Source organism: Pseudorasbora parva, chromosome 4 (genome assembly GCF_024679245.1).
Source record: "Pseudorasbora parva isolate DD20220531a chromosome 4, ASM2467924v1, whole genome shotgun sequence".
NCBI lineage: Eukaryota > Metazoa > Chordata > Actinopteri > Cypriniformes > Gobionidae > Pseudorasbora > Pseudorasbora parva.
In genome coordinates, this window is record NC_090175.1 from 42863316 (window position 1) to 42888243 (window position 24928).

The window sequence follows — 24928 nt, forward strand, 5'->3', positions numbered from 1 at the left end:
ATTTACTTGAAATGTTGCATAATTTACTTTTATTACTATTGCAAGTACACGTCTATCAACTGTTTGGTTACCCACATTCTTCAAAATATTTGATTTTGTGTTCAGCAATTCATATGGGTTTGGAACAACTTGAGCGTGAGTAAACGTCTAAATGATGACAAAATTATGTTTGGGAGAACTGTACCACTGGAAAAAATTATCTTAGTTCTGAAATCGAATGTGAAAACATGGCTTGCCATACCCAATACTGCTGTATTGTTCTGATACAAAAGTGAGGTGCAGGATAAGTTGTGATAAAAACAGATTAAGAAGTAAATGTAAAGAGAGTGGCACAAAAATGTAGTGAGTAAAATGAGAACTTAGTGGAAGGGAGCAGGGGGAGATGGGATGGAAACAGTGACAGATAGAGAGGGAAGAACATTATTAAAAAGAAAATAAAGTGAGAGAAAAAGATAGAAAGAGAGAGATAGCCCTCACTCTGGAGGAGTGGTCTTCCCTCTGCTCAAAAGGATTTAGAGCTGAACACACCATCCATCTCGAGACACACATATACACACACACCTGCTGTGGATATGCCGTTCGCTGTTGTGCTGGAGGGACCCGCACCGTGGGGCTTTCGACTTATTGGAGGACAGGACTTCAGCCAACCTCTCACCGTCGCCAAAGTGAGTGTGTGCGTACATTTACCTGTTTGGGATTTAATTAAGTTGTAATTCATTGTAAAACAAAAGTGCACTCTGAGCTATAATTAACTTTATCATGGTCAAAAGGGCAGCTGACTATTTATAGAAACAGCATTGTGTGTATTCATATGTCCTATAAAAATTCAGTTTTCTCTGATTCATTCCCACATATTCATAATAATAATATTACTTACTGTTATTGTTATTATAGATAGATGTAAAAAATATAACTAATATTAGAGATATGTCAGTATAAATATAATTTTTTTGAAAAAATAAAATAAAATTGAATCTTTTTTCATTAATTCATTAATAGCTCAATTAGAAAAGGACACTTCACAATGCATGAGAATGAATTAAATATTGAATAGAGAAGGAGTAGTAAAAGAAAATAAATATGACAACTTGATTGTATAAAAAAAAATCGGCATGAATTGAGGTTTGCATTATAAAATGCCTAACAAAGAGAATTTTTTTTTTATGGGGAAGAATGCTGTCCTCATGCTCTATTTATGTTGCACTGTGTGTGCATGTATGTAGCTAAAATTGTTGATGAATCATGTTGGAACTAACATTTGGATCCCCACACCTGTTGTGGCCGTGGATTTGTGTATTCTAGAGTTAAACAAATGTCAGCGAGAGTCCAAAAGGAAAAGAAAGAGAGATTGGAGCGTATACTTATTTAAACAACTCTGTCTTTTCGGCTCTTAAAGGGATAGTTCAACCAAATATTAAATCATCATGTCATTCCAAACCTTCAATGGAATTCAAAAGGAGATGTTTTGAGGAATATCTTGGCTGCTCTTATCCAAACGAGAACTGGGGCTTTTGTGTCCCATTGCAGAAAGGAGTCAAGTTGGAACAACTTGAGTGATAATGATTACACGTTTCGTATTTGTGTGAACTCACTTTAAGGATAGGTCTTTTTAAGCAGCTGCTTAAAAACTGCTTAAATTTCACATGATGTGATACAAACTGAATCTTCACACAATGATCAACTTATTTCAGTAACTTTTGCTGTGTTTAAAAGGTTACAGCCTATAACAAGATCAAAGATCACGTATTGAAACACACAATGAAGTTATTGTGCTGATCTGTTTGCACAGAGGTTTTATGCTTTTGTTCCTGGTGCAGCTCTAGTTTTGGATTTCTACTTTGCTTTAATGAGATTTCACACTTGGAACATTCTCTGCTCACTCTGTGGGTTCAGCATGACACTGTTACCTAATCTCAACATTGCAGCCATTTTTGGTCAAACACCCTCCTGTCCTCTGTCTCTCTGCTTTGGGAAAATCTTTTTTTTAATTTTTTTTTTTACTTACAGCTAGGATTGTAACCTGGACTTTATTAATCGAAGTATGTTGGGAAACCAGACCTGTTTTACCAGCAGCAGGTTGTTGGACTGTGCTCAAAATGTAAGAGTGGGATTTGTTGGCCTTCAGACTGTGTGGAACTGCTGTAGGAGAGACATTTAAAACTGATTTAGTCTAGATTTACACTATTTGTGGCATTTTGCCTTTACCCAGAAACAATATTGAAACATTACAATAGATGTACAGAACTGCTTAAAGGGGGGGTGAAACACTCAGTTTCAGTCAGTGTCATGTCAATCTTGAGTACCTATAGAGTAGCATTGCATCCTGCATATCTCCGAAAGTCTTTATTTTTTTTATAATTATATAAGAAAGATGCGCTGTTCTGAGTCTTTCCGAAAAAAGCCGAGCGGGTGGGGGCGTGTCGTGTGAGTGGAGCTAAATAATGACGTGTGCAGCAGCGCTGCTATTGTGTTGAGTCGAGTGCGTCGTAAAGCTGTGTCATCCCTAACAGCGGGAAAAAAACTTTATTCAAAATAAAAATATGGCTTTTAATCAGATACAGCCATACATCTATGATCCGGAATCAGACCCAGAGGCTGCAGTTGAACAGGAGCAGCAGCAAAAACGACTAGAGCAGGACGTCTCTATGTGGTACAAGTTATACACTAACTATATAATATGCTTAGCGACTTGTGTTATTTACATATTTATACTTGAATTATATCGTCGTATTTTTGTCTTTGAAGGTGTACATGTGGGAAGTGCAGTTGTGCACGTGTGTTTGTGTGTTTACGCGTGGTTTGTGTAGACAGGTTAAGTTAGTGTTTACATAGAAAGACACGGAATAGTAGCGCATTTGAATGAAGAAGCGCGCTTATTTAGTTCAACATATTTCCCCCCTCTTTGTGTATTGTTGTTTGGAGTGCTTTTACAATGCACAAACATAAAGTTACACATATAGTGGCCAGCTAAACAAATTTACACGCACTACACATCGCATGCTCCATTGATCAATTAACTATACGTGATCATGTTTGGGCTACTTGATGGGCATAGGCAAAAACACAGACATTTGAAGCAGTCTCACTCACCGCCTGCGGTTCTAACGTTGGGACTGCTCCATCATTCAGCATTAGGTGATCGGGAAAATCCGGCGTCGAGCTGGGCCTTGTTTATGAAACAGTCGGCACCGAAATGCAGCGAACAGATATAAACATTCGCACAACTCAGTTGCTGATCCGCAAAAGCAAATTACATCCACTGTTGCCTTAACGCGGGGTTTTTGGGGAATCTGTGCAGGACTGTCTTGGTCTGGCAACCAAAAACGCACTTTTTTGGTGACATTGTTATGTGCACATCACCTGTCCAGCATCCTACAAGCCAGCGCTTTGATGGGTGTAGCCTGTTACTTTCGCTCTCTCCCTCTCTCTCTCCCTCTCTCTCTCTCTCTCTCTCTCTCTCTCTCTCTCTCTCTCTCTCTCTCTCTCTCTCTCTCTCTCTCTCTCTCTCACGCGCTTCCGGTAGAATTGTCCGTAAGGCCCATACAAGGAAATTCCGCCCCCATTAACGTCAAAGGGGACGCATGATCTCAAAAAACTTGCCAAAACTTATGACTAACCGGAAGTAGTATTTTTGACAAAGAAATACTCCCATCAAACCTCCACCTTAACTTTTGAAACTTTGTCTATGTTTAGTATGGGATTCCAAGTCTTTAACAGTGTAAAAAGATCAGTATGCATGAAACAGCATTTCACCCCCCCCCCCTTTAATAATACTTCAAAAATACATTTGTTTGTATAAACTAAGAATGGGAAACTTATAAGAGGGCCAACATTTTTTTCTCCTTCATACCATGGGGCCAGATTACTAATCCACACTCATACTTTTTACACACGATTTTAAGGAAATCCATGTATAATTAATGTAATTAGTTTTAAAAGCTTTATTAAATATAAATATAATTTTTTTTGCCACAAACAAATACTGATCTTCTATTTTTGATTTCAAGCCTAGAGAAATACTCAACTCAACATCAGAGAACAGTTAAAAAGTGCTTATTCAAAACATAGTTTGTATAAGAACATAATTAAGGCAGTTCATTTCTGTCATGCATCTGGCAAAAAGGTTTTCCACTGTGGGGCTGATAACGGAGCTCTTTGGAATGTAAAATGAGTCAGTTGTTATGGTTTAGCACGGTTGGTTAATTCTGCGCAGATAATTTTTTTGTTGATTTACGTTTTTCTAGATAAAAAAAAAAGAAAAAAGATTTGTTTTACAATAATCAACTTGATTTAGTCTATTCTGGTCTATTATACTTCCCATTTTTTGGGGTCTGGGCACAGAGCTGCATTTCATGTATTTAAGTCAGTCCGCTGTCTTGCAGTATATCTGAATTTAAATAATTTATTTTGACATTTTATATATACACTATATTGCCAAAGGTTTTGGGATGCCTGCCTTTCTTCGCCACTTTTCTAGAAGCGCATTTGTACAGGCACTGATGTTTGATGCCAAACCCAGACTCATCCATTGGATTTCCAGACAGAGAAGCGTGATTCATCACTTCAGAGAACACATTTCCACTGCTCTAGAGTCCAGTGAGGGTGCGTTTACACCACTGCATCTGACGCTTTGTATTGCGTTGGTAATATAAGGCTTGGATGCAGCTGCTTGGCCATAGAAACCTATTCCATAAAGCCCTCTACACACGGTTCTTGAGCTGATCTGAAGGCCACACAATGTTTGAAGGTCTGGAGCTATTGACTCTGCAGAAAGTTGGCGACTTGTGCACCTAAGCATGCGCTGACCCTGCTGGGTGATTTTACGTGGCCTACCACTTTGTGGCTGAATTGCTGTTGTTCCTAACTGCTTACACTTTGTTATAATACCACTAACAGTTGACAGTGAAATATTTAGTAGTGAAGAAATATCACTAATGGTATCATCGGTCCACGCTTGAATTCACTAAGCTCCTGAGATCGACCCAGGCTGTGTCCGAAACCTAGAAAATGCTGCCTTAAGAGGACACATTTCAAGGTGGAAAGGCATCAAGGCACGTCCAAATCTATAGCTCCACATCTTGAGAGACCTTCATCTGATCAAGTTTTATAGGCAGGATGAATGTATCCTTCACTGCCTTTGATATTCCCCAATACTGTGCGTTCCATTCTGTAACAGTTGAGCTAGAGAAAAAAATGATGGCGTCCGAAAGTTGGGTTTGCTGGTCAGTTTGTGTGTAAATATATGCTTTTGACCAACATTTTCCACTTCTGACATTTCTAGCGAGAAATTACTAATGTAGTAATTAAATAATGTTAAATCAGTTGTTTAGTTCTCACCAAATCTCTCTCTATTTTGCTGTAGATCCTTAAATTGATACATTGCCTTAGAAGTCTGTTCAAAATCAGTTCAGTGAGGTGCCTTCATGAACAAACGCTGTCTTATGAAGTCATTGTCTGATTAGGCAGCAAGGCAACAAGTCAGCTGCTTAAAGGGACAGTTCACCCAAAAATGAAAATGAAATGTTTATCTGTTTACCCCCAGTGTATCCAAGATGTCTTTGTTTCTTTAGTAGAACACAAATTAATATTTTTAACTTCAACAGTTGCAGTCTGCCAGTCATAGTGCATGTGAATGGGTAACAACTCTATCAGAGTAAAAAATAACATGCTTAGACAACATGCACAAAAACCCTGCTGCTCGTGAAAACACATTGATGTCTCAAGACATGAAACGATTGTTTGTTTGTTTTTTAACTTAGAACATATTGACGAATCTCATCTAGTGTTCACATCGGCTATTACTTCCATATGGTAAGGTCAAACTGGCGCGTTCATAGATATATATAGATTCCTCATTAGTGCCTGCGTGGATCGGCCGAATGAGGCATCTACATAATATATGATCGCGATAGTTTGACCTTACCAGACAGAAGTGGCGGATGGGAACACTAGATGAGATTCGTCTGGATATGAGGTAAAAAAATAACATAAATTCTGTTCCGTTTCTCACAGAAACCGATCGGTTCATGTCTAAAGACATCAATGTGTCGTCAAGAGCAGCAGGTTTTTTGTGCATGCTGTCTAAGCATTTTTTTTTTACTCTCATTTTTTACCCATTCACATGCATTATGACTGGCAGACTGCAATGGTTGAAGTTAAAAATCTTCATTTGTATTCTACTAAAGAAACAAAGACACATTTTTTTATGCACTGGGGGTAAGCAGATAAACATCACATTTTAATTTTTGGGTGAACTCTCCCTTTAAGTTTTCGGACACAGCTCCATTCTTTCACAAGTGATTGGAACACCTGAATTCAATGATTCGGAGTGGTGTCCCAATACTTTTGACAATATAGTGTTTGTTTTACCCATTTTATGTTTTACCCTTAACATTACCCAATATGCAAAAGCCACTTTGGTCAAAAATGGGATAACGATACTGAGTGAATGCTCTCAATAAATCCCAGCCTCAGCCCATTCAGAAGTACAAGTACTTAGGTAGAAACCTATACATGGACGCCTGACAAAAATGCTTATTTTAAATAAAAACATCAGACGGCCTTAGAGGCTTTTGCATCTGAACAATTTTGCATCTGAACTATATATATATTTATATATTTATATGTTATATATATTTAAATGTTGCATTTTTGCTTTTTATTTAGGATAGCTGGTCTGCATTATTGAAAGTACATCTGGGATGAGTGGATAAGAGACTATAAGAAACATATTGAGTTCTTGATCCTTCTTTCTGCTTGCTGATGAAGAGCTTATTTAGGAGTCAGGGCCTGATCCAAAGCCAAACCAGTGCAGAAAAGTGCACTGCATCCAGAATGCCTTGATGTATGGCTGATGGATGCACCTTTATATTTGGTTCTTAGACTAATATATATGCCATTCTGCCCATGTAATGCAAGTCAAATAATGCAATGCATGTGTAGCTTCATATAATTCATCTCTAGAGCTTCAGCAGGACTGCAGATCTGCTCTGGAGACTGTTATTTCCTCCAGCATGTTTACTGTAGAGTAGTTTACACGGGTGCGCATACCAATGATGACAAGGACTTAGCCTGCATATACACATACACACTTACGCATACAATCTTGAGATATTAAATGGATAGTTCAACCAAAAATATTATAATTTACTCACCTTTATGTTGTTCCAACCCTATATTAGGGTCAATGACAAATAATAATTTTTACGATAAAGAAATGGAAAAATCAAAACACATGTAACAAGTTCTTAGTCAGAAAAAAATTAAACAGTATTTTTAAAAGCTAAAAAAAAAATTGTTTTTTGTTGAGTATCGTATTTGATACTTCAGGCTTCTATGGTTCATATACTATTATAAGAAAATATAGTCTTCATACTTCAGAAACATGCAATTATGCCGCAGTTGCTTATATATACTTGGCCAAAAAATAAGATACTGATAGCATGTCATTTAAAATAATGAGATATTAATAATAGTATAGCAGGCAATTTACATAAAATGCATATAAATATCAGTTGTCACTGGTATATGGCATATGTCTTGGTAAGATGATATTTAAATGCTTAGTTTTCCACTGTATTGTTATGGGGGCAAAACATATTATGCAATGCAATACAGTGATGATTGTGAGGCAATAAACGTTCCTCAAAGACCTCATTTATTCAATTTTAAAATATTTTTTCCAAAAAAATTATGTATTTTTATTTTTTGAGGGAATAATTGGTTACAGTTTACTTTAAGGTGGCATTGTTACAGTGTAATAACACAAATAAGTACTGAGTAATATTAATTAACTACATGTACTTAGGGTTATGTTTATGCTTAAGGTTTGGTTTAGGTCGCTTGTAATTATGCATAATTTACTGTTATTATTACTATAGTAAGTGCATGTCACTTCAGTAACCGTCACCTTAAAATAAAGTGTTACCAGTTACTTTATAAAAATAAGTAAAGATTCCACTGTATGGACACGTATACCACAATTTGCTATCACTAATTAGCTTCTGCTTATGTTGTCTAATATTCTGTGTTTTCAGATATCACCAGGAAGTAAAGCTTCCAGAGTCAACCTCTCTCCTGGAGACATCATTTTAGCTATTGATGGTGTTTCTGCAGAAAACATGATGCTTGCTGAGGCTCAGAATCTAATCAAGGATGCCACCTATCAGATCACACTTACTGTTGAGAGGTCAGAGGTCACCTATAGCTCCAAATGAATGTGCTTGAGTAAAACTTGACTATCAGCTGTGCACTGCACCCACATAAAGGGGTAGTTAATGTGCGTAAGCTTTTTTTTAAATCAGCATAAATATTGTCACACCAACCTCATGGCAATTTGAATGTTTTTTATAAGGTGGCTAATTCATGTACGACCGCACACATATTATTTTTCCTAAATCATACATATCTGATGAGTTGACCACAAATGACCCCTAACCCCGCCCAAACCTACCCATTACTTCGGTTTACACAAATCATACAAATTCATACAAGTGAGGTTGTTTGAATTAATACGAATTAGCCACCTCATACACATACGTACAAATTGGTAATGAGATAGAATTGAACACACCAGTACCATGGCATGAGCTGATTCTGCAGACAATGAGATGTTTGCTCAACATTTAAAAAGTCTGGTTCAGCGTTTGCTATAGGCTAGTCCTGCAGAGCACTATCTGAGTTCCTCTGAAACCCTCCACCTCCACCAGCTCCACCTGCCTGCACCAGGATTTATGTATGTTAATTCATGCAGGAGGACTATATGACATCTTACATGCTCACAATAACGTGTCTGCATAGGCGTAATTTGCGGGTGGGACGGGTGGGACATGTCCCCACCACTTTTTTAAAACATCTTGCTTCACGGATGAACCTAACTAATACAAACAAAACATCTCTGGTTAACTAGAAGAGTATCATTTAATTTGTTTGTTAAATAAGAGGTGATCTGGCGCTCGTTGCCGCTGTTATCAGCGGAGCAGATTTCTCTCGCTGCTCATGCAGTCTTCACACAGACGAGCGCTTTAATCTAACGCTCAACGCCGTTGCAGGGACTTTCTATTTGTTCCGGTCAGATCACGAAACAAAATGCACAAAAACTGTCCCTGCTCTTGATGTACAACCACTGATGGTATTCGGTTTTGATGAGAGAAAAAATAGGCTACGAGGGCAGATTAGAAACGAGAACTTCTGACAAGTTTAACAGACTAGACCAGGGATTATAAGCAAAGTGTGCAAATCTATATGCCTTTATTCACGTGAAAAATCTTGTCACAACACTATATTGTATAATATTATTATATTCAATAATTAAACGAGCTCTATATCAATACATGAACTATTTAATTGATTTCCGGACATCTTAATACAATTTTTTCTGCAATTGTTATTGTACATATTTTACATCTGATATAACATTGTATCCGCAATGCTACCACCCTTCATACGCCATAGTGCATATCATATGCACGCAAAAAACTGTGTACCATATGCACGCCAAAGCTCATTTTGATGTATAAGCGCCCCCAATACGTCAAAATGAGCTTTGGTGTTTTAGTTACGCCACTGCGTGTCTGTGTATAATAACAGTAGCTATGCTCTGCAGTAGTATACCTAGATCAACACCAAGCATATTATTAACATTGTCATTAACATGCCACAGCTACTTATCATGATTAAAATGTATTCAGAGCAAATAAGAAAAACAATAAATAATTGTTATTGTTTTGCAGACCAGATACTAAGCTGTGGTCACCAAATATTACTGAAGATTACAAAGCCAATCCATTTAAAATTAACCTAGAGGCAGAGAGACAAGTAAGTGTCTTCATAGTTTGCACAACTGTATATTTTTTGATATTATCTTTGATGCTTATAATTTTGGCCGACAGGAGTACAGACCAATAGGAACAGGCCATAATCGGAGGGCTTCGCCCTTTGTGGCTGCAGCCAACATCGATGAAACGCATCAGGTGGTGAGCCCAACCTACAACTCCCCCATTGGCCTTTACTCTTCAGGCAATATCCGGGATGCCTTACAAGGACAACTCAAAGGCCTCATCCATAACAAACCAGAAAGGTGAATGTTACAGGTAGTCATACCGGAACCTAAACTACTTAATCGAAATACTTCTAGTACAGTAAATAATCAGAACAGAATATTAGTACTGCTGAGCTTACCAGGAAACATTGTTATGGTTCCTATCATTATTTGAACTATAAAATCGAACCAGTTAAAGGGATACGTTTTTTCATATTAAACTATATGTTATTCCCCTAACTAAGATGAGTTGATACATACCTCTCTCATCTGAGTGCGTGCACTTAATCGCTCAGACGTGCGATCATCCTCCCTCACATCTCCCCCTCCCCCTTATTAACAGAAATGAGAGAGGGAGGGGGAGATGTGAGGGAGGATGTTTCAGCCGGGACTTTTTACTGCGCCGAGTCGAAGTACTCTCAGAATTACTATTCCGCCATACATTATATAGTTCTCCTTTTGAATCCGCTTAGAAAAGCCCCACGTTTTATTTTGTGTCATCATACTTAATCGTTCCATCATACTTAATCAACTACTCGTGTAACTGTATTTAAATAGGTGTAACGTGGAGGTGTTTGGTTGCTTCTAACTTGATCTCTGTTTGGTACCATAGTGAATGAACTAGGCTTAGTAGGCTAAGCTAAATGCTATCGGATCGTCGCCGTGCGTCAGAGCAATTTAGTGCACGCACTTAGACGAGAGAGGTATGTATCAACTAGTTTTAGTTAAGGGAATAACATAGTTTAATATGAAAAAGCGGTATCCCTTTAATAAGGAACATTCTCAGAACTTTTACTAAGATTCTGGTAAGGTTCTCTCAAAGTTATGAACATTCTTCCAGTAACATTAATATAATTTTAGTTTAAAGTGATCTGGTCTCCTCATTCATGGAACGTTTATGAAATGTTTTAGTTGGATGTTTGTCTAATATTTTTTAAATGTTACCATGTAAAACAATGTTCAGAGAACATTCAAGGTAATAACATTACTATAATGTTGGTCAAATAATTAAATGTAATGTACCTTTAAAAATGAACAGTTTTGAACATTCAGGGGACATTCAGAAATAACATTTTCATAACTTAATGGGAACGTTAGTGATTCGTTTAAAAAAAATATTTGTGTTAGCTTGGTTTGATTCTTATGTAGGGGACTACAGTGAAATGATGTGTGTCTAGTCCCAGGAAGCTTAGCAACATAGAGGATTCAGATGTGTATCGGATGCTGCTGAGAAATCAGGATGAGGATGAACCCCACGAACCACGACAGTCTGGATCCTTTAAAGCCTTACAGAGCTTTATCAACAGTGAGGGTATGACACGCATGTACACACAAACTCACACAAAACCTCAACAGTATCAACAGTAATGGATAAAGATACGCCAAATTCTTTAAATATAACATTATTAGCTATACGTCTTGGATTGTTTGCTAAAAAAAAATGTAGGACATATTTTAGATCATGAAGGCATATGCCAATATGTGCGTTACATGTTGTTCTAAATTGATGTACTACACGTAAACTAATAGAATCAGATTGAAATGTTTAAGGTATAAAAAAACGATACTTTAAAAATTTGCAATCTTTTTATCTTTGACAGGTAAACGTCCATTAGTGACAAGGAAAGTCTGTGCCCCCATGACCAAGCCCTCTGCTCCTGCAGGGAACTTGCACAAGTTACCAATGTGTGAGAAGTGTGGTAACGGCATCGTGTAAGTCAGCTCACTGGAGCCATTGCATTGCCAGGAAATGTATCTACATAGACCAACATTCTTGGTAATATGAGCCACCAAGTATTTCTTCTAGATATGTAAAGAAAATTCAGTCCTATAAACAAAATAAATATAATTAGAACAATATAATGTTTATAATGATGAATGATAAATGTTGCATTAAAATTCAACACGATTTGGCCGTGAAAAAAAAACATATTTTAAATGTTAAGCTACAAGGAAATTTAGACATCACAACATTACAATGCACAGAATGAAAAATGGGTTTTCATTTTGAGATTTGTTTAATTATTTATAAATGTCCACTATTGGTCTCCAATCAAAAGTCTCTAATATTTTCCCATATTCCCAAGGTTGCACACTACGGGTTCAAATGTTTGGGATCAGTAAGATATACAGTTGTTACCTTGTTACCACTGTCCAGGCTGGTGATGGTGGTGTAATGGTGTGGGGGATGTTTTCTTGGCACACTTAGTGCCATTTGGGCATCGTTTAAATGCCACGGCCTACCTGAGCATTGTTTCTGACCATGTCCATCCCTTTATGACCACCATGTACCCATCCTCTGATGGCTACTTCTAGCAGGATAATGCACCATGTCACAAAGCTCGAATCATTTCAAATTGGTTTCTTGAACATGACAATGAGTTCACTGTACTAAAATGGCCCCCACAGTCACCAGATCTCAACCCAATAGAGCATCTTTGGGATGTGGTGGAACGGGAGCTTCGTGCCCTGTATGTGCATCCCACAAATCTCCATCAACTTCAAGATGCTATCCTATCAATATGGGCCAACATTTCTAAAGAATGCTTTCAGCACCTTGTTGAATCAATGCCACGTAGAATTAAGGCAGTTCTGAATGCGAAAGGGGATCAAACACCGTATTAGCATGGTGTTCCTAATAATCCTTTAGGTGAGTGTGTATATATATATATATATATATATATATATATATATATATATATATATATATATATATATATATATATATATATACACTAGGCATTAGACCAGTTTTCTTACGTTAAATATATTTAATATTTTTAATATTTATTATTATATATAAAACTTAAGAATTATTTTTTCATGAATCTAGGATAACCTCTCTCTCTCTCTCTCTCTCTCTCTCTCTCTCTCTCTCTCTCTCTCTCTCTCTCTCTCTCTCTCTCTCCCTCTCTTTTCTCAGTGGGACGGTTGTGAGGGTTCAGGATAAGTTTCGTCACCCAGACTGTTTTGTGTGTACAGAATGTGAGGAAAACCTAAAGCAGAAAGGATACTACTTCATAGATGATGAGCTGTACTGTGAAACCCACGCTCATGCCCGGGCAAAACCTCCTGAGAGTCCAGACCTCTGACCTTCTCACTCTTCTGATTAGTCAGCTCAGTGCATTAACATCTTGTTTTAACCACAGACACAAAGGTTGTGCCACAAATCATGCATAATCAGGTCAACCACATACTGAGGGACACAGGTTTAGTGCATTGCCGTGTCGTGTGTGCTGAGATGCTGGGTTTTCACTCATAATTTTCTTATCTGTGTTTAAGCAGGACAGGGCACATAAAACATAATGTCCAATAAGACTTGCAACAAGTGGTTTTGTGTCTTTGTATCATTTCCATCATGTTTAAATTGCTTGCAGGTCACAAGAAGAATTTCTAAATAAGTATTGTACAAGAAAGCCTTCCTTAAAGGATTAGCTCACTTCATTACGAAACTTTCATGATATTGTAGGCTACTTTTCATTTTGAAGTTAAAGCTACACTGTGTAACTTTTTTAGTTTATTCTTAGCTAAAAACACTTAGTTCTTTCAAAAAATATATGTGCTCATTAATGTATTACTTCTTTCAAGTAATAAAGTATTCTCGTAAGTTTATAATATGCCATTAAAAATACATACGGGAGAGGGGTTCGAATGCTGGTTGCCATGTTGCCCCTCCATCTTGAAAGTACATTAGCCAAAGAGGGACATAACCGTAAATTCAAGCTTTGCCTTTCGCGTTTTAACATTCGATGGCATCGTGTCGAATGTGAAGAGGGGGATTGCCATGTTAATCTTGGACTAAATCAGCCACCATAGGAGTTAAAACGGAATCAAAATTGAGAGGAACAGAAACTATAATTCACTGGATGTTCATATACCTTTTCACCGCTAGATGGGGAGAAAAATCACACAGTGTAGCTTTAACTAATCTTTTAATTTCAATTCTAAATCCTTTGTTTTGCTTCTGTCATAAAGAAATCACCTTAAGTAGGCTAATGTGGCCTTATTGTTATTGTGTTTTCTGCACGCGTCTTTTCATCTCAAGCATGCTCTTCACTATTGTCTTTTAAAGGTGACTTTGGAGTTTTTATTAGTGGCAAAAAAAATCAGTTTGATGGAAATAAAATAACTGATTTAAATACAATTTTGTTTGGGACTGGCACAGGAGTAAGACAAATATATAAGTAATTTAAGTGTAGCAAAAATAAATGTTGAGGTAAAATCATTACAAAACTGTTTTAAATGTGAAATTCAGACATTTTGTTTCAATGAAGCAAAATATGGAACATAAAAGTTGCTTTTAGTGTCTACCCTTGATCCATAGGCTACTTAAAAAAAAAAAAAAAAAAAAAAACCTTTGTTTTTAAATAGTAGGCATATTCAGCAGTCACGTGGTTAATATGTTATCGTTGGTCGATTACAATTACGGATTTGGAACATCACATTTTGTTTGATTATTGAGGCATAAGGAGCTCTGGATTTAAAAAGATTACTCGTCACGAGGCTATGAATTCGTGTAGCGTAGTAACTATGCCATCGCGAGTCTAGCATCGCCTTGGTTACCAGATACACTCATCAAACTACTGTAATGTGAGTGGAAGCAAGCAAGACGTATTATGTTAATCAAATTATCAGTAGGCTGTACTTTTCTTCGCGGTATGTAGCTTACTTTTTCATCCATAAACACGTAGGCCTAGAGAATGTCCTAGCCTAGGTATAACGGTCTAAAGGCTAACTGATACAAAACAGGGCCTGTTATAAACAAATCATTGTTTATCTAGTTTTCTCTGTTAATTTTAAAGTTAGATTGCTCCGTTATAAATTATATTATATTAAACTATGATAGCTATTATAATTAAAATATAATATAATACATTGGAACTTAATGTAAAACGTTTAGGCTACCATATATTTACTTCCATTAACGTTACCATGAAAGTGAGGCCTACCATTCACAAAACCATTCTTTGACGAGTGCAGTTGCGAGCAAGACTAGACGCCAGTAGATATTTTTATACATTTTTATAAATTTCTAAAATAGTAAATTCATTGCAATGGGGTGCTACTGCATTTGAGATAACTAGATTATCCTTTTCAGGAATCACAACCAAAATAAAAGAAGCTGCATAACTGGCAAACAGGTTGAAGGAGTGTAGAGCAGAAAAGGGAGACACTGAACTCTTAAGTTCTACTGATATCATGGAGAAGTGCAGATATTCAGACAGTAGTTTGTCATGTGGGTTAAATTCTGACCCTGCCATGCAAGTAAGCGAAAGTGGAGGAGGAGACAATACCAATGTTATGGACAGCGAGTCTAAAGCAACCACAGACCTTGAAGACACTGTGCGGAAACTGAGCAAAGTAATGGTGCCTCTCGAGGAGGACAACTTAATACTGAGTAAGAAAGAAAATAAAGCCATGAAACCTGAAGCAGGCTGTAAAGATTTTGCAGCTAAGCCAACTCGTCAATGTCCATTTGAGGTTTATTTAGAAAAGTGCACACAATTAGAGAAGGAAAACCTAGAGGTTAAGAAGAAGCTTAAAAAGACGGCAAAGTATTCCAATGAATGCAAAACAGAACTGCAGATTAGAGTGCGGATCGGGCCGCATTTTTCTGTCCGAGCCCGACCCGCGTCCGACAGAGCAGTAACCGAACCCGGCCCGAGCCCGACAGGCATTCAAATATTTATGTCCGAGCCCGACCCGAGTCCGACAGTTAAAATCAATTATTTCCCCTCATATACTAATGACACGCACGTTTGTTTGTGTGGAAACCCCGCTTTTATTAAGCAGCTGTAGGAAGGCATTCTGAAATGTTTACAGACGAGCGCATCAGCGCGCACACGGGGCATCAAACCTTACACAGAGCCCAATCAAATAGCCAACTGAAATTAAAGGAACAAAGGTCTGCTAAAAATGGCCCAAGCTAACAAAACGGTGGTTCCTAAACTGCAACATGGGATCTATTTACATAATCTCTCCATCAAAGTTTAGGCTAATCGAGGTTTTATGTAGAAAAAGGATTGCATCAACTGTGGACGGCTTCAAGGCTGTCCTCCTGCCAGCAGCGCTGAAGTTGCACTCACTGGAATGACGAGGATGCCGCGGGCAATATGCACGCACGTGCACGCGTTGTTGTCACGGCGACATAAACAAATTTCCACATGCAGGAAGACGGATGTTAGGGTAATATTTTACATGTATTTTAATCACAAAAACAAACCATTGCATCAAGTTAAACAGGCCCATTGGCTACTTGCATAATAAGCAGTTTTAAATTTAAAAGGTTCAATGCCTTTTCGCGCTGACGTGACCGAGCCCGACCCGAACCCGAACGTCATTTCTAAATATCTGTCCGAACCCGGCCCGACCCGTCGGGTACCGTCGGAACCCGTCGGGCTCGGGTCGGGTATCCATCCTCTACTGCAGATATTTGTGAAGAGGTTTAAAGAGTTTAAAAACGTAAACAAAGACCTGGACTCGAAGAACAAACACCTTCTCATTAAAAACCAGCAAATGAGGCAAAGAATTACAGAGGTCTTAAAGCAGAACAGACCTCAGTCTGAAGATCCGCCGAGAGTCACCAAATGCTGTGAACACTACTGTCAGCAGAACCAGCAAAGGAGCAAAACAGTTGTACACTAGAGGATGGATACCCGACCCGAGCCCGACGGGTTCCGACGGTACCCGACGGGTCGGGCCGGGTTCGGACAGATATTTAGAAATGACGTTCGGGTTCGGGTCGGGCTCGGTCACGTCAGCGCGAAAAGGCATTGAACCTTTTAAATTTAAAACTGCTTATTATGCAAGTAGCCAATGGGCCTGTTTAACTTGATGCAATGGTTTGTTTTTGTGATTAAAATACATGTAAAATATTACCCTAACATCCGTCTTCCTGCATGTGGAAATTTGTTTATGTCGCCGTGACAACAACGCGTGCACGTGCGTGCATATTGCCCGCGGCATCCTCGTCATTCCAGTGAGTGCAACTTCAGCGCTGCTGGCAGGAGGACAGCCTTGAAGCCGTCCACAGTTGATGCAATCCTTTTTCTACATAAAACCTCGATTAGCCTAAACTTTGATGGAGAGATTATGTAAATAGATCCCATGTTGCAGTTTAGGAACCACCGTTTTGTTAGCTTGGGCCATTTTTAGCAGACCTTTGTTCCTTTAATTTCAGTTGGCTATTTGATTGGGCTCTGTGTAAGGTTTGATGCCCCGTGTGCGCGCTGATGCGCTCGTCTGTAAACATTTCAGAATGCCTTCCTACAGCTGCTTAATAAAAGCGGGGTTTCCACACAAACAAACGTGCGTGTCATTAGTATATGAGGGGAAATAATTGATTTTAACTGTCGGACTCGGGTCGGGCTCGGACATAAATATTTGAATGCCTGTCGGGCTCGGGCCGGGTTCGGTTACTGCTCTGTCGGACGCGGGTCGGGCTCGGACAGAAAAATGCGGCCCGATCCGCACTCTATTGTACACCAAGAGGGGGAACAGAACCTAACAGAACCAGTCGAATCTCAAAGAATGAAACAGGATTCAGAAATAACTCAGCTGCAACAGGAAAACCAGACTCTGAGAGAGAGTCTGGACCACAACAGTCAGGTCATAAAAGATGCTGAGAGTAGAGCAGAGAGAGTTCAGCAGGAGCTGGATGAGCTTGATTCTTGTCTTCTCACTGTACAGACTGAGAGGGATCTACTGCGACAGGAAGTAAAGAGGCTCCATAAGGAATATATCAGCCTTACTAACAGCATCTCACTGCAGCTGAAAGAAAACAACAAAGCTTCTGGTCTCAAGAGGTTTTCAGGGAAACCCCTTGAGAGCAATGCTTTACTGTCCATCACGACAAAGTCCACTAGTTTAGGATCGTGTGGGTAAGACTAGTTGAAACAATAAAAAATTGTCTTATGGTTTTGCATTTCGATGATGATCATTATTTACATTATTTACACAATGTTTTCTTACTGATAGGAGACACAGCATAACAGATAAAGGGGGAATTTGAAGACAGAGCCAAGATGAGGAAATTTGTTTTCTTAAATATTCTTCCTAACATATTCTTTTTTCTTTTTTTTGTAATTTTAAAATTGTATTAAATGCATATTTGTAATTATTCTAAAATGAATCAACAATTTCCTTTTATTGTAAATATGCTGTTTGTTTATTGGTATGTTTTTGCCATGCTCCCTCTCTCCTAAAGTCTCTCTTTATTGTTAAAGGCTAAAAATAAAAAATAAAAATCTCAAGCAATATTACTTTTTTTTGTTGTTACATTTTTTTGTTGTTGCATTTTTACTTACAACTCACAATTTCAATCACTTTTTTTACCGTCAGGGGTAGGCTACATTAAATCAAACAAAGTTAAAAATTAATAAAACAGTGACAAACTTAAAAAATTAAATAAATAAATTATATATATATATATATATATATATATATATATATATATATATATATATATATATATATATATATATATATATATATATATATATATATGTATATATATATTACAAGTAGAAACACCTATTACAGCTTTCTTATTTTTTAAACACAACATTGTATTTAGATAGTGTTGCACTTGATTTAAAATAAAAAATTAATGTTTATTTCCCCCAAATTTACATTTATGGATACTTAATTTAATCCTCAACACAGATTTTGCTCCTCAAAACACCATCAACCATTCCAAACAATTACAGTCACTTCTAAAACAAAAAATGTTAAAAAGAATTTACAACATTGAGCAGTCACTTTCAGGGCAGCAGGGGGCAGTAAGAGACTGTCTTTATCCCTGTGAAACGTCATCCAGCGTATTCAAGGAAGATGTGGACGTGTTATTATACGTCATCAAACATGTCAGCCTCCTGGTGACCAGCTGAGTTTGAGCCTTGATCGAAGGAATTAAAATGGTAATATGCTGTATTTGTTTTAACAAACCTTAGTTGAAAACAAACCGCATGTATTCCGTGAAACGGTATTTTCACACCATGTTAACTGCATGTAACTAGCTTATTGTCAACATATGCTTCAGAGAGAAGTGTAGACTTATTGTCAACATATGCTTCAGAGAGAAGTGTAGACTATACTGTAATTAACTTAATTATTTCTATCTTATGTAGCTAATGTGTATATTCCTCAGGTCTATTCAGAGGAGTGCGCCATAATTTTTCGGGTGAAAGGAATCTTGGAGTTTGCCTGCCAGCTTGACAATCCAAATGGTAAGTCTCAAATTATATTAAATTCAATACAAACTTTATTACAGTCAAAATTTTAAAACACAACGTACAATTACAACCATAAAAAAAACATCATTGCTTTACAAAAACACAACATAACCAATGTTAGACTTAGACTAATAACCTTGATAAATGATAAAAGGATGTGGTGGATTTTGTATCAGATAACTTTTAACTTTAGCTGTCTTTTGTTTAAAAAAATACACTGGATATGAACAAATTGTCTTTGTTGTTGTTTTTTGCAGGTTCACAAAGTCAAAACGCTGTATCAAAAAGTTTTCAGGGTCTCCGATGCAAAGTATCATCAAAAAATATAGTTCTCACTGTCTGTAACAGTCCAATATTAATATGGCCCAACACTGGTTTCCGGTCAACCGTGGAAAGCTTGACAGAAGCTTCGGCATGTGGAGACATTCTGCAGTATATCGAGTAAGTGTTGGTAACTGCATACACTTTCTTGGTTTTTTGGTTGTTTTTTCTCAAACTAAGACACTTCCTTGTTGCTTTTCACAGATTAGATGACGGTTGCAGCAAGAAGACATTAAAAAAGAAAGATAAGAAAAGATCTGGACCTGTGAGTGCCTTTCACGAAATCAGGGGTTTTCAAATTTTTTGATATCATGGATCCCTAAATATGTTGTTCCCGTTACAAGGAACCCTTTTCCTTACTAATAACACACACACACAAACACAAACATGAAGAGAAACATAAAATGCAACTGTCATTCATCTCATGATTACAGACTAGTCTTTAGAAAATAGAATAAAACTGTAATGTCAAATGCTGTAAATGTAATAATATCTATGATATTGTTTGTTAATTTTTGTTTACATTTCTCTCTGAACTTTCTCATGGACCCCTTGGAGGTTTGAAAACCCCTGCACTACTAGGATGCTGACTATTAACAATCGCTCTTACTGAAACTCTTTTTCTAGACTGTAGTGAATATGAAGCTGTTGTTTGAGGTCACGGACCCTGCTGGGAATGAAGCTCCTAGTCTCATCCGAGTGGGCACACAGCAGCACTGTGTGAAGATGCCACTACATTTAGACTGTGTTCTGTCTGTGACCACTGATGAGAGCCTGGCATCGTGAGTGCATTTTTTTTCTGCCTTAACTGAAAGTGGTGTTTTTATTGCAATGATTTTAATGCTAATATCTGGATGTGAATTTCAGCAGAATGATTGTTTGTGTTTGTGATTGTTCAGTGTGTGTACAGGGCTGGTGGAGACATTAAGGAAGCAGTTAACAGACATGGAAGAGGTGGTGCTGCGGCACAGGAAGGGCTCATCTTTTCTGTTACCACAGCCATTTCACTTTCAACTGCCTGAACCAGCTGGACTCACCACTGTAATCTACCCAGCAGGAGTGCCAGACAGCCAGTTACAGGCTATCAGAGAGGCAAGACATGCACAGATTCACTACCATTCTAAAGGTTTAATACTTTATTCAACAAGGATGTATTACATTGATCAAAATATATGACAATAGTGGCCTTTACATTGTTCCAAAAATAAATTCTGTTCTTTTGAACTTTCTATTCAGCAAAGAATCCTGAAAAAAAGCAGCACAACTGTTTTGATTAATGATCATAAGAAATATTTCCTGAGCACAGAATCAAAATGTTTTCTGAATGATCATGTGATTTGAAGACTGAAGGTCTATGAAGACTATTGGCTGTTGATTCAGCCTTATAAATTACACTTTAAAATATATAAAAATAGTTATAAGTTGTATTAACATTACCATGTTTACTATATATTTGATTGAATAAATGCAGCATTGTTGTGCATAAGATACAAAACCCAAAAAAACTTTTGAACAGTAATGCACATGGACAATATTTTTAGTAGAGCAAGCACGATATCTCATCTTAAGCATTGCTATTTATTGGTAATGCACATAGGTGTTGTGTAAATCAAGTCAGCTTCCTTTGTATGTAGGATCTGCACAAGAAGTTTGAGTTGCCAAGTGACAGGCCATACCTGAGACGTGCCAATGCCTTTCATTTCCCTGATGCAGCCTATAAAGATGGTTATCTCCGCAATCCCCACATATACCTGAACCCACCCAACATTGAGGATGCTAAGGTGAGACTGTTCACCCAAAAATTCAATTTATTTTCTCATGTAATCCCAAACCTGTTATCAAATTAGTTTTATCTGTGGAACACAAAAGGAGAATTATGAAGAATTTTCACACAGCTCTTTTCCATGTAGAGTCAGTTGAAGCTCCAAATAGGACAAAAATATACCAGTATGCATCATAAATTAGAACAATTAACAATAACCAAGCCTGCTGAAGTCATATTAGAGTGAGAAACAGATGGCAATTTAAGCTGTTAATCAGTGATTCGTCCCTCTTATTTAAAAAAAGCAATTTTGGTTTGTTCACTTTAAAAAATGGTACTTTAGACATGTCAGATTGACGACAAACACTAAAGAAAATGGATACTTACGAAATCAAATACTCTCTCTGAGAAGGTACTTATTTTGACAAAGTAATTACTTTGCAACCACTTAATTATCTATCTATCTATCTATCTATCTATCTATCTATCTATCTATCTATCTATCTATCTATCTATCTATCTATCTATCTATCTATCTATCTATCTATCTATCTATCTATCTATCTATCTATCTATCTATCTATCTATCTATCTATCTATCTATCTATCTAGCTGTATCTGGTGCAGGGTGTGTACAGTTATCATCACTACATGCAGGATCGTGTGGATGATGATGGCTGGGGATGTGCATATCGTTCCCTTCAGACTATCTGCTCCTGGTTCCAGCAGCAAGGATATGTGGACACAGCTGTTCCGACTCACAGGCAGATCCAGCAGGTAAACAAAACTGTCACCGGATGGGATGGTGTTACATTTATGCTGTCTTGTTATATGGATTTAAAAGAAACAGCCCTTCTTTTAATCTATACATTTGTTGGTTTGTCAGGCTCTTGTGGATGTTGGGGATAAAGAGCCTCGTTTTGTGGGTTCACGTCAGTGGATCGGCTCCATTGAAGTTCAGGCTGTCCTTAACCAGCTGCTGGGGGTCACCTCAAAGATCTTGTTTGTCAGGTAGACAGGTTTTTATGTTTATTATTTAGGGTGATTATGCCTTTTCCCTTTTAATGGCCAGATTATGAAAATTTAGATACAAGTGAGCTGTGCATTTCAGTTAAAAGCTGGAATACTCAACTCAACTTTTAAAATCTGACCAAATTTTAAAACACTAGTCCCCGGTTTCACAGAAAAATCTTAAGACTAGTCCTGGACTAAAATGTTTAAACTGAAAGCAATTTGCACTGACATATCTTAAAATATGTAAATGCCATTGCTTTGTCTCAAGAATAAGATGCACACCAGTAATGTTTATTTTTTGTTTTTGTTCTAAGGCATGTTTATAAAAGCTTCTTAAATGTCCTTATTGAACTAAAGTTTCATCCTAGCTTAATCTAAGCCCTGTCTGTGAAACCAGGCCTAGGCAGCATACATTTACTGACATTGTAAATGGTTATAGATAACAACTGGGTATCATAAAACAAACTTTTGAGGATCACACATTACCAGATTGTTTGGGTCTTTTTTTCAAACACAACAAACTCATGCAGAAACATGCTAAGAGATACATTAAAAAGACAACAATGTGTTCTAAAATCATCTGAAAATATTAAACATGTTTGATGTCCTCCAACTGAATTGAATCATAGTATGAAGTTTTAAAAAATGTAAGCATTTGCCCATTGTATAATATGCAATTTTCTGTGTAATCGGTCAACCCCGACTGCCCGAAATTTGGCTCAGACTTTGGTATTTAGCATCAACTAACTGTGAATCAAAGCAAAGACGCGTGATGTATTTCAGCCTAAAGATTTACAATATAATTTTCTGAATGGTTTGAATTGTAAAAATGGTTGTCTTTCTTTGAAGTCAAGGATCTGAGCTGTCGACCAAGGGCAGAGAGCTGGCCAACCACTTCCAGACTGAAGGAACTCCTATCATGATTGGTGCGTTTAAATGATCTTTAGCACCTTTCTTCAACATGTTTGAATGGGAGCAAGGTTTGCCATCACAGGAAAATCATTTAATTTAAAATGTATAACATTTTAAAAACAATATTGCTTTTGCTGTATTTTTGAGTAAATAAATGTGAACATAAGATACTTAATAATGTAAAAACAAAAAACATTGCCTGTTTTTAATTGTCTTTTTGCTATTTTTAGATGTAAAAGCTTGGTAATTCTTTCTCGCCAGGTGGGGGAGTACTTGCACACACTATTCTAGGCGTAGCGTGGAGCGAGAACTCTGGACAGATACGCTTTCTTATCCTTGACCCTCACTATACTGGTGGAGAGGACCTGCAAACCATCACTGACAAGGTACATTTGATAACATCACCACTTTTCCTAATGATAACTACTTTAAAAGCAATAATAATAGTCACCTTTCATTTTACTAGGGGACACATGAGATTTTAAGTGTAACTTGGTTTAAAACATCACTTACTTCAGGTATTAGCAACTGTTTAAAGGGGTACTTCAGTGCTGGGAAGATGAATCTGTATTTAAACTGGGTCATCAATGTAGTAGAAATATGAAATTATTTTTAAATTTGGTGCCTTCTAGACTGAGAAAAGACAGAAAATGTATTTCTGTCTCATGGGGATGAAAGACTACAATTCCCAGAATGCTTCGCTGCCCTGTGAGGCCATTCCCAAAGCCACCAATTTGATTTCTGTGACTGAGTTGGAGAAGACACTACAATTAAAAACTGAACGTGTCTGTTCAATATAATGAGTGAGTCACCGCGCGAGTGTCACAGCACTGAGCACTAACTGCAGGAGTCAGATAAATGAGCTGATGAGCTCTTGTGATGAGAGCTGAGGTAATCGCGACTACACTCGCGGCATACATTCACAACGCGAGTTCAGTCTGGCGTTTCAGTTCATGACTTTGCAAGCTTAACTTTCATAGAAATTAATTTGAGAAGTTAAAAGACTTACATTGCTCACCATAGCTCCGTTTAAATGAGTGCCTGTCTAGCTGCCAGCTGAGCTCTGAGTGTAATCTCCCATCCCCATTGCGTGGGTTCAAAACATGCGGAAATGGCTCCCTCTGCTGGCTGTAGTCTTTAGCCTTTGGCTAAACATTCCTCCTATGATGCAAATATCATCAATTTGCGTCATAGGAGGAATTTTTCCAGAAATAAAATGCATAAATCTCTTGTCTCAGGGGGATATGAGGGGGGAAAGCACAACCATTTAAATATACTCCAGGGTTTGACAGATTTAGCTGCTCCTAGTTTCCGTAATATCCTATTTATATTGATCCCAACATTAGTGTATTTATGAATTATATCATTTGTGAACCGATAGCTCAGTGTTTTTTTTAAGTTGGTTATTTGTTAATAATTGTGTTTTCTTCAGGGCTGGTGTGGGTGGAAGGGGCCAGAGTTCTGGGATCAAAATGCCTATTACAACCTGTGCCTTCCCCAGAGACACAAGACCATCTGAGTCACACGCATGACACTTCTTCACTTATACTCCTCCTGCAAGTCCATTTATTTACAGGAAGTATGATTGTTTTTAATGAGTACAAAGCTATATTCCACAGTAAAAAGTGATTTATCATTTATTACCCA

General features: G+C 37.5%; 3 protein-coding genes across 3 annotated transcripts; all 3 read left to right on the forward strand.

The window, feature by feature from the left end:
• The first annotated feature begins 395 nt into the window (after positions 1–395).
• On the forward strand, positions 396–14233 carry pdlim3a (PDZ and LIM domain 3a). The gene is made up of 7 exons (XM_067442778.1): positions 396–665; positions 8037–8188; positions 9732–9816; positions 9891–10078; positions 11218–11351; positions 11641–11752; positions 12963–14233. Exons 1-7 carry the CDS (start codon positions 573–575, stop codon positions 13129–13131), a joined length of 933 nt encoding a protein of 310 aa, XP_067298879.1. The 5' UTR covers positions 396–572; the 3' UTR covers positions 13132–14233.
• Positions 14234–14440: 207 nt separating this feature from the next.
• si:dkey-256e7.8 (coiled-coil domain-containing protein 110) lies at positions 14441–18187 on the forward strand. The gene is made up of 5 exons (XM_067442780.1): positions 14441–14629; positions 15138–15631; positions 16469–16656; positions 17491–17919; positions 18017–18187. Exons 2-5 carry the CDS (start codon positions 15239–15241, stop codon positions 18048–18050), a joined length of 1044 nt encoding a protein of 347 aa, XP_067298881.1. The 5' UTR covers positions 14441–14629; positions 15138–15238; the 3' UTR covers positions 18051–18187.
• A 647-nt stretch (positions 18188–18834) lies between these two features.
• Positions 18835–24921, forward strand: ufsp2 (ufm1-specific peptidase 2). The gene is made up of 12 exons (XM_067441883.1): positions 18835–18957; positions 19188–19266; positions 19530–19713; positions 19798–19858; positions 20221–20375; positions 20493–20685; positions 21228–21374; positions 21968–22132; positions 22242–22366; positions 23219–23295; positions 23543–23667; positions 24714–24921. Exons 1-12 carry the CDS (start codon positions 18955–18957, stop codon positions 24798–24800), a joined length of 1401 nt encoding a protein of 466 aa, XP_067297984.1. The 5' UTR covers positions 18835–18954; the 3' UTR covers positions 24801–24921.
• The last annotated feature ends 7 nt before the right edge of the window (positions 24922–24928 follow it).

Bases quoted from the DNA above. Each gene is read 5' to 3' on its own strand.
- pdlim3a (XM_067442778.1), top strand. From the start codon at position 573: ATGCCGTTCGCTGTTGTGCTGGAGGGACCCGCACCGTGGGGCTTTCGA. The intron at 9,817-9,890 runs GTAAGTGTCTTC...TTTGGCCGACAG, and splicing joins ACCTAGAGGCAGAGAGACAA to GAGTACAGACCAATAGGAAC. The intron at 11,352-11,640 runs GTATGACACGCA...TATCTTTGACAG, and splicing joins GAGCTTTATCAACAGTGAGG to GTAAACGTCCATTAGTGACA.
- si:dkey-256e7.8 (XM_067442780.1), top strand. From the start codon at position 15,239: ATGGAGAAGTGCAGATATTCAGACAGTAGTTTGTCATGTGGGTTAAAT. The intron at 15,632-16,468 runs GTGCGGATCGGG...CCTCTACTGCAG, and splicing joins AAACAGAACTGCAGATTAGA to ATATTTGTGAAGAGGTTTAA. The intron at 16,657-17,490 runs GCAAAGGAGCAA...GGGCTCGGACAG, and splicing joins CACTACTGTCAGCAGAACCA to AAAAATGCGGCCCGATCCGC.
- ufsp2 (XM_067441883.1), top strand. The intron at 19,714-19,797 runs GTAAGTGTTGGT...TGCTTTTCACAG, and splicing joins GACATTCTGCAGTATATCGA to ATTAGATGACGGTTGCAGCA. The intron at 20,376-20,492 runs GTGAGTGCATTT...GTGATTGTTCAG, and splicing joins ACTGATGAGAGCCTGGCATC to TGTGTGTACAGGGCTGGTGG.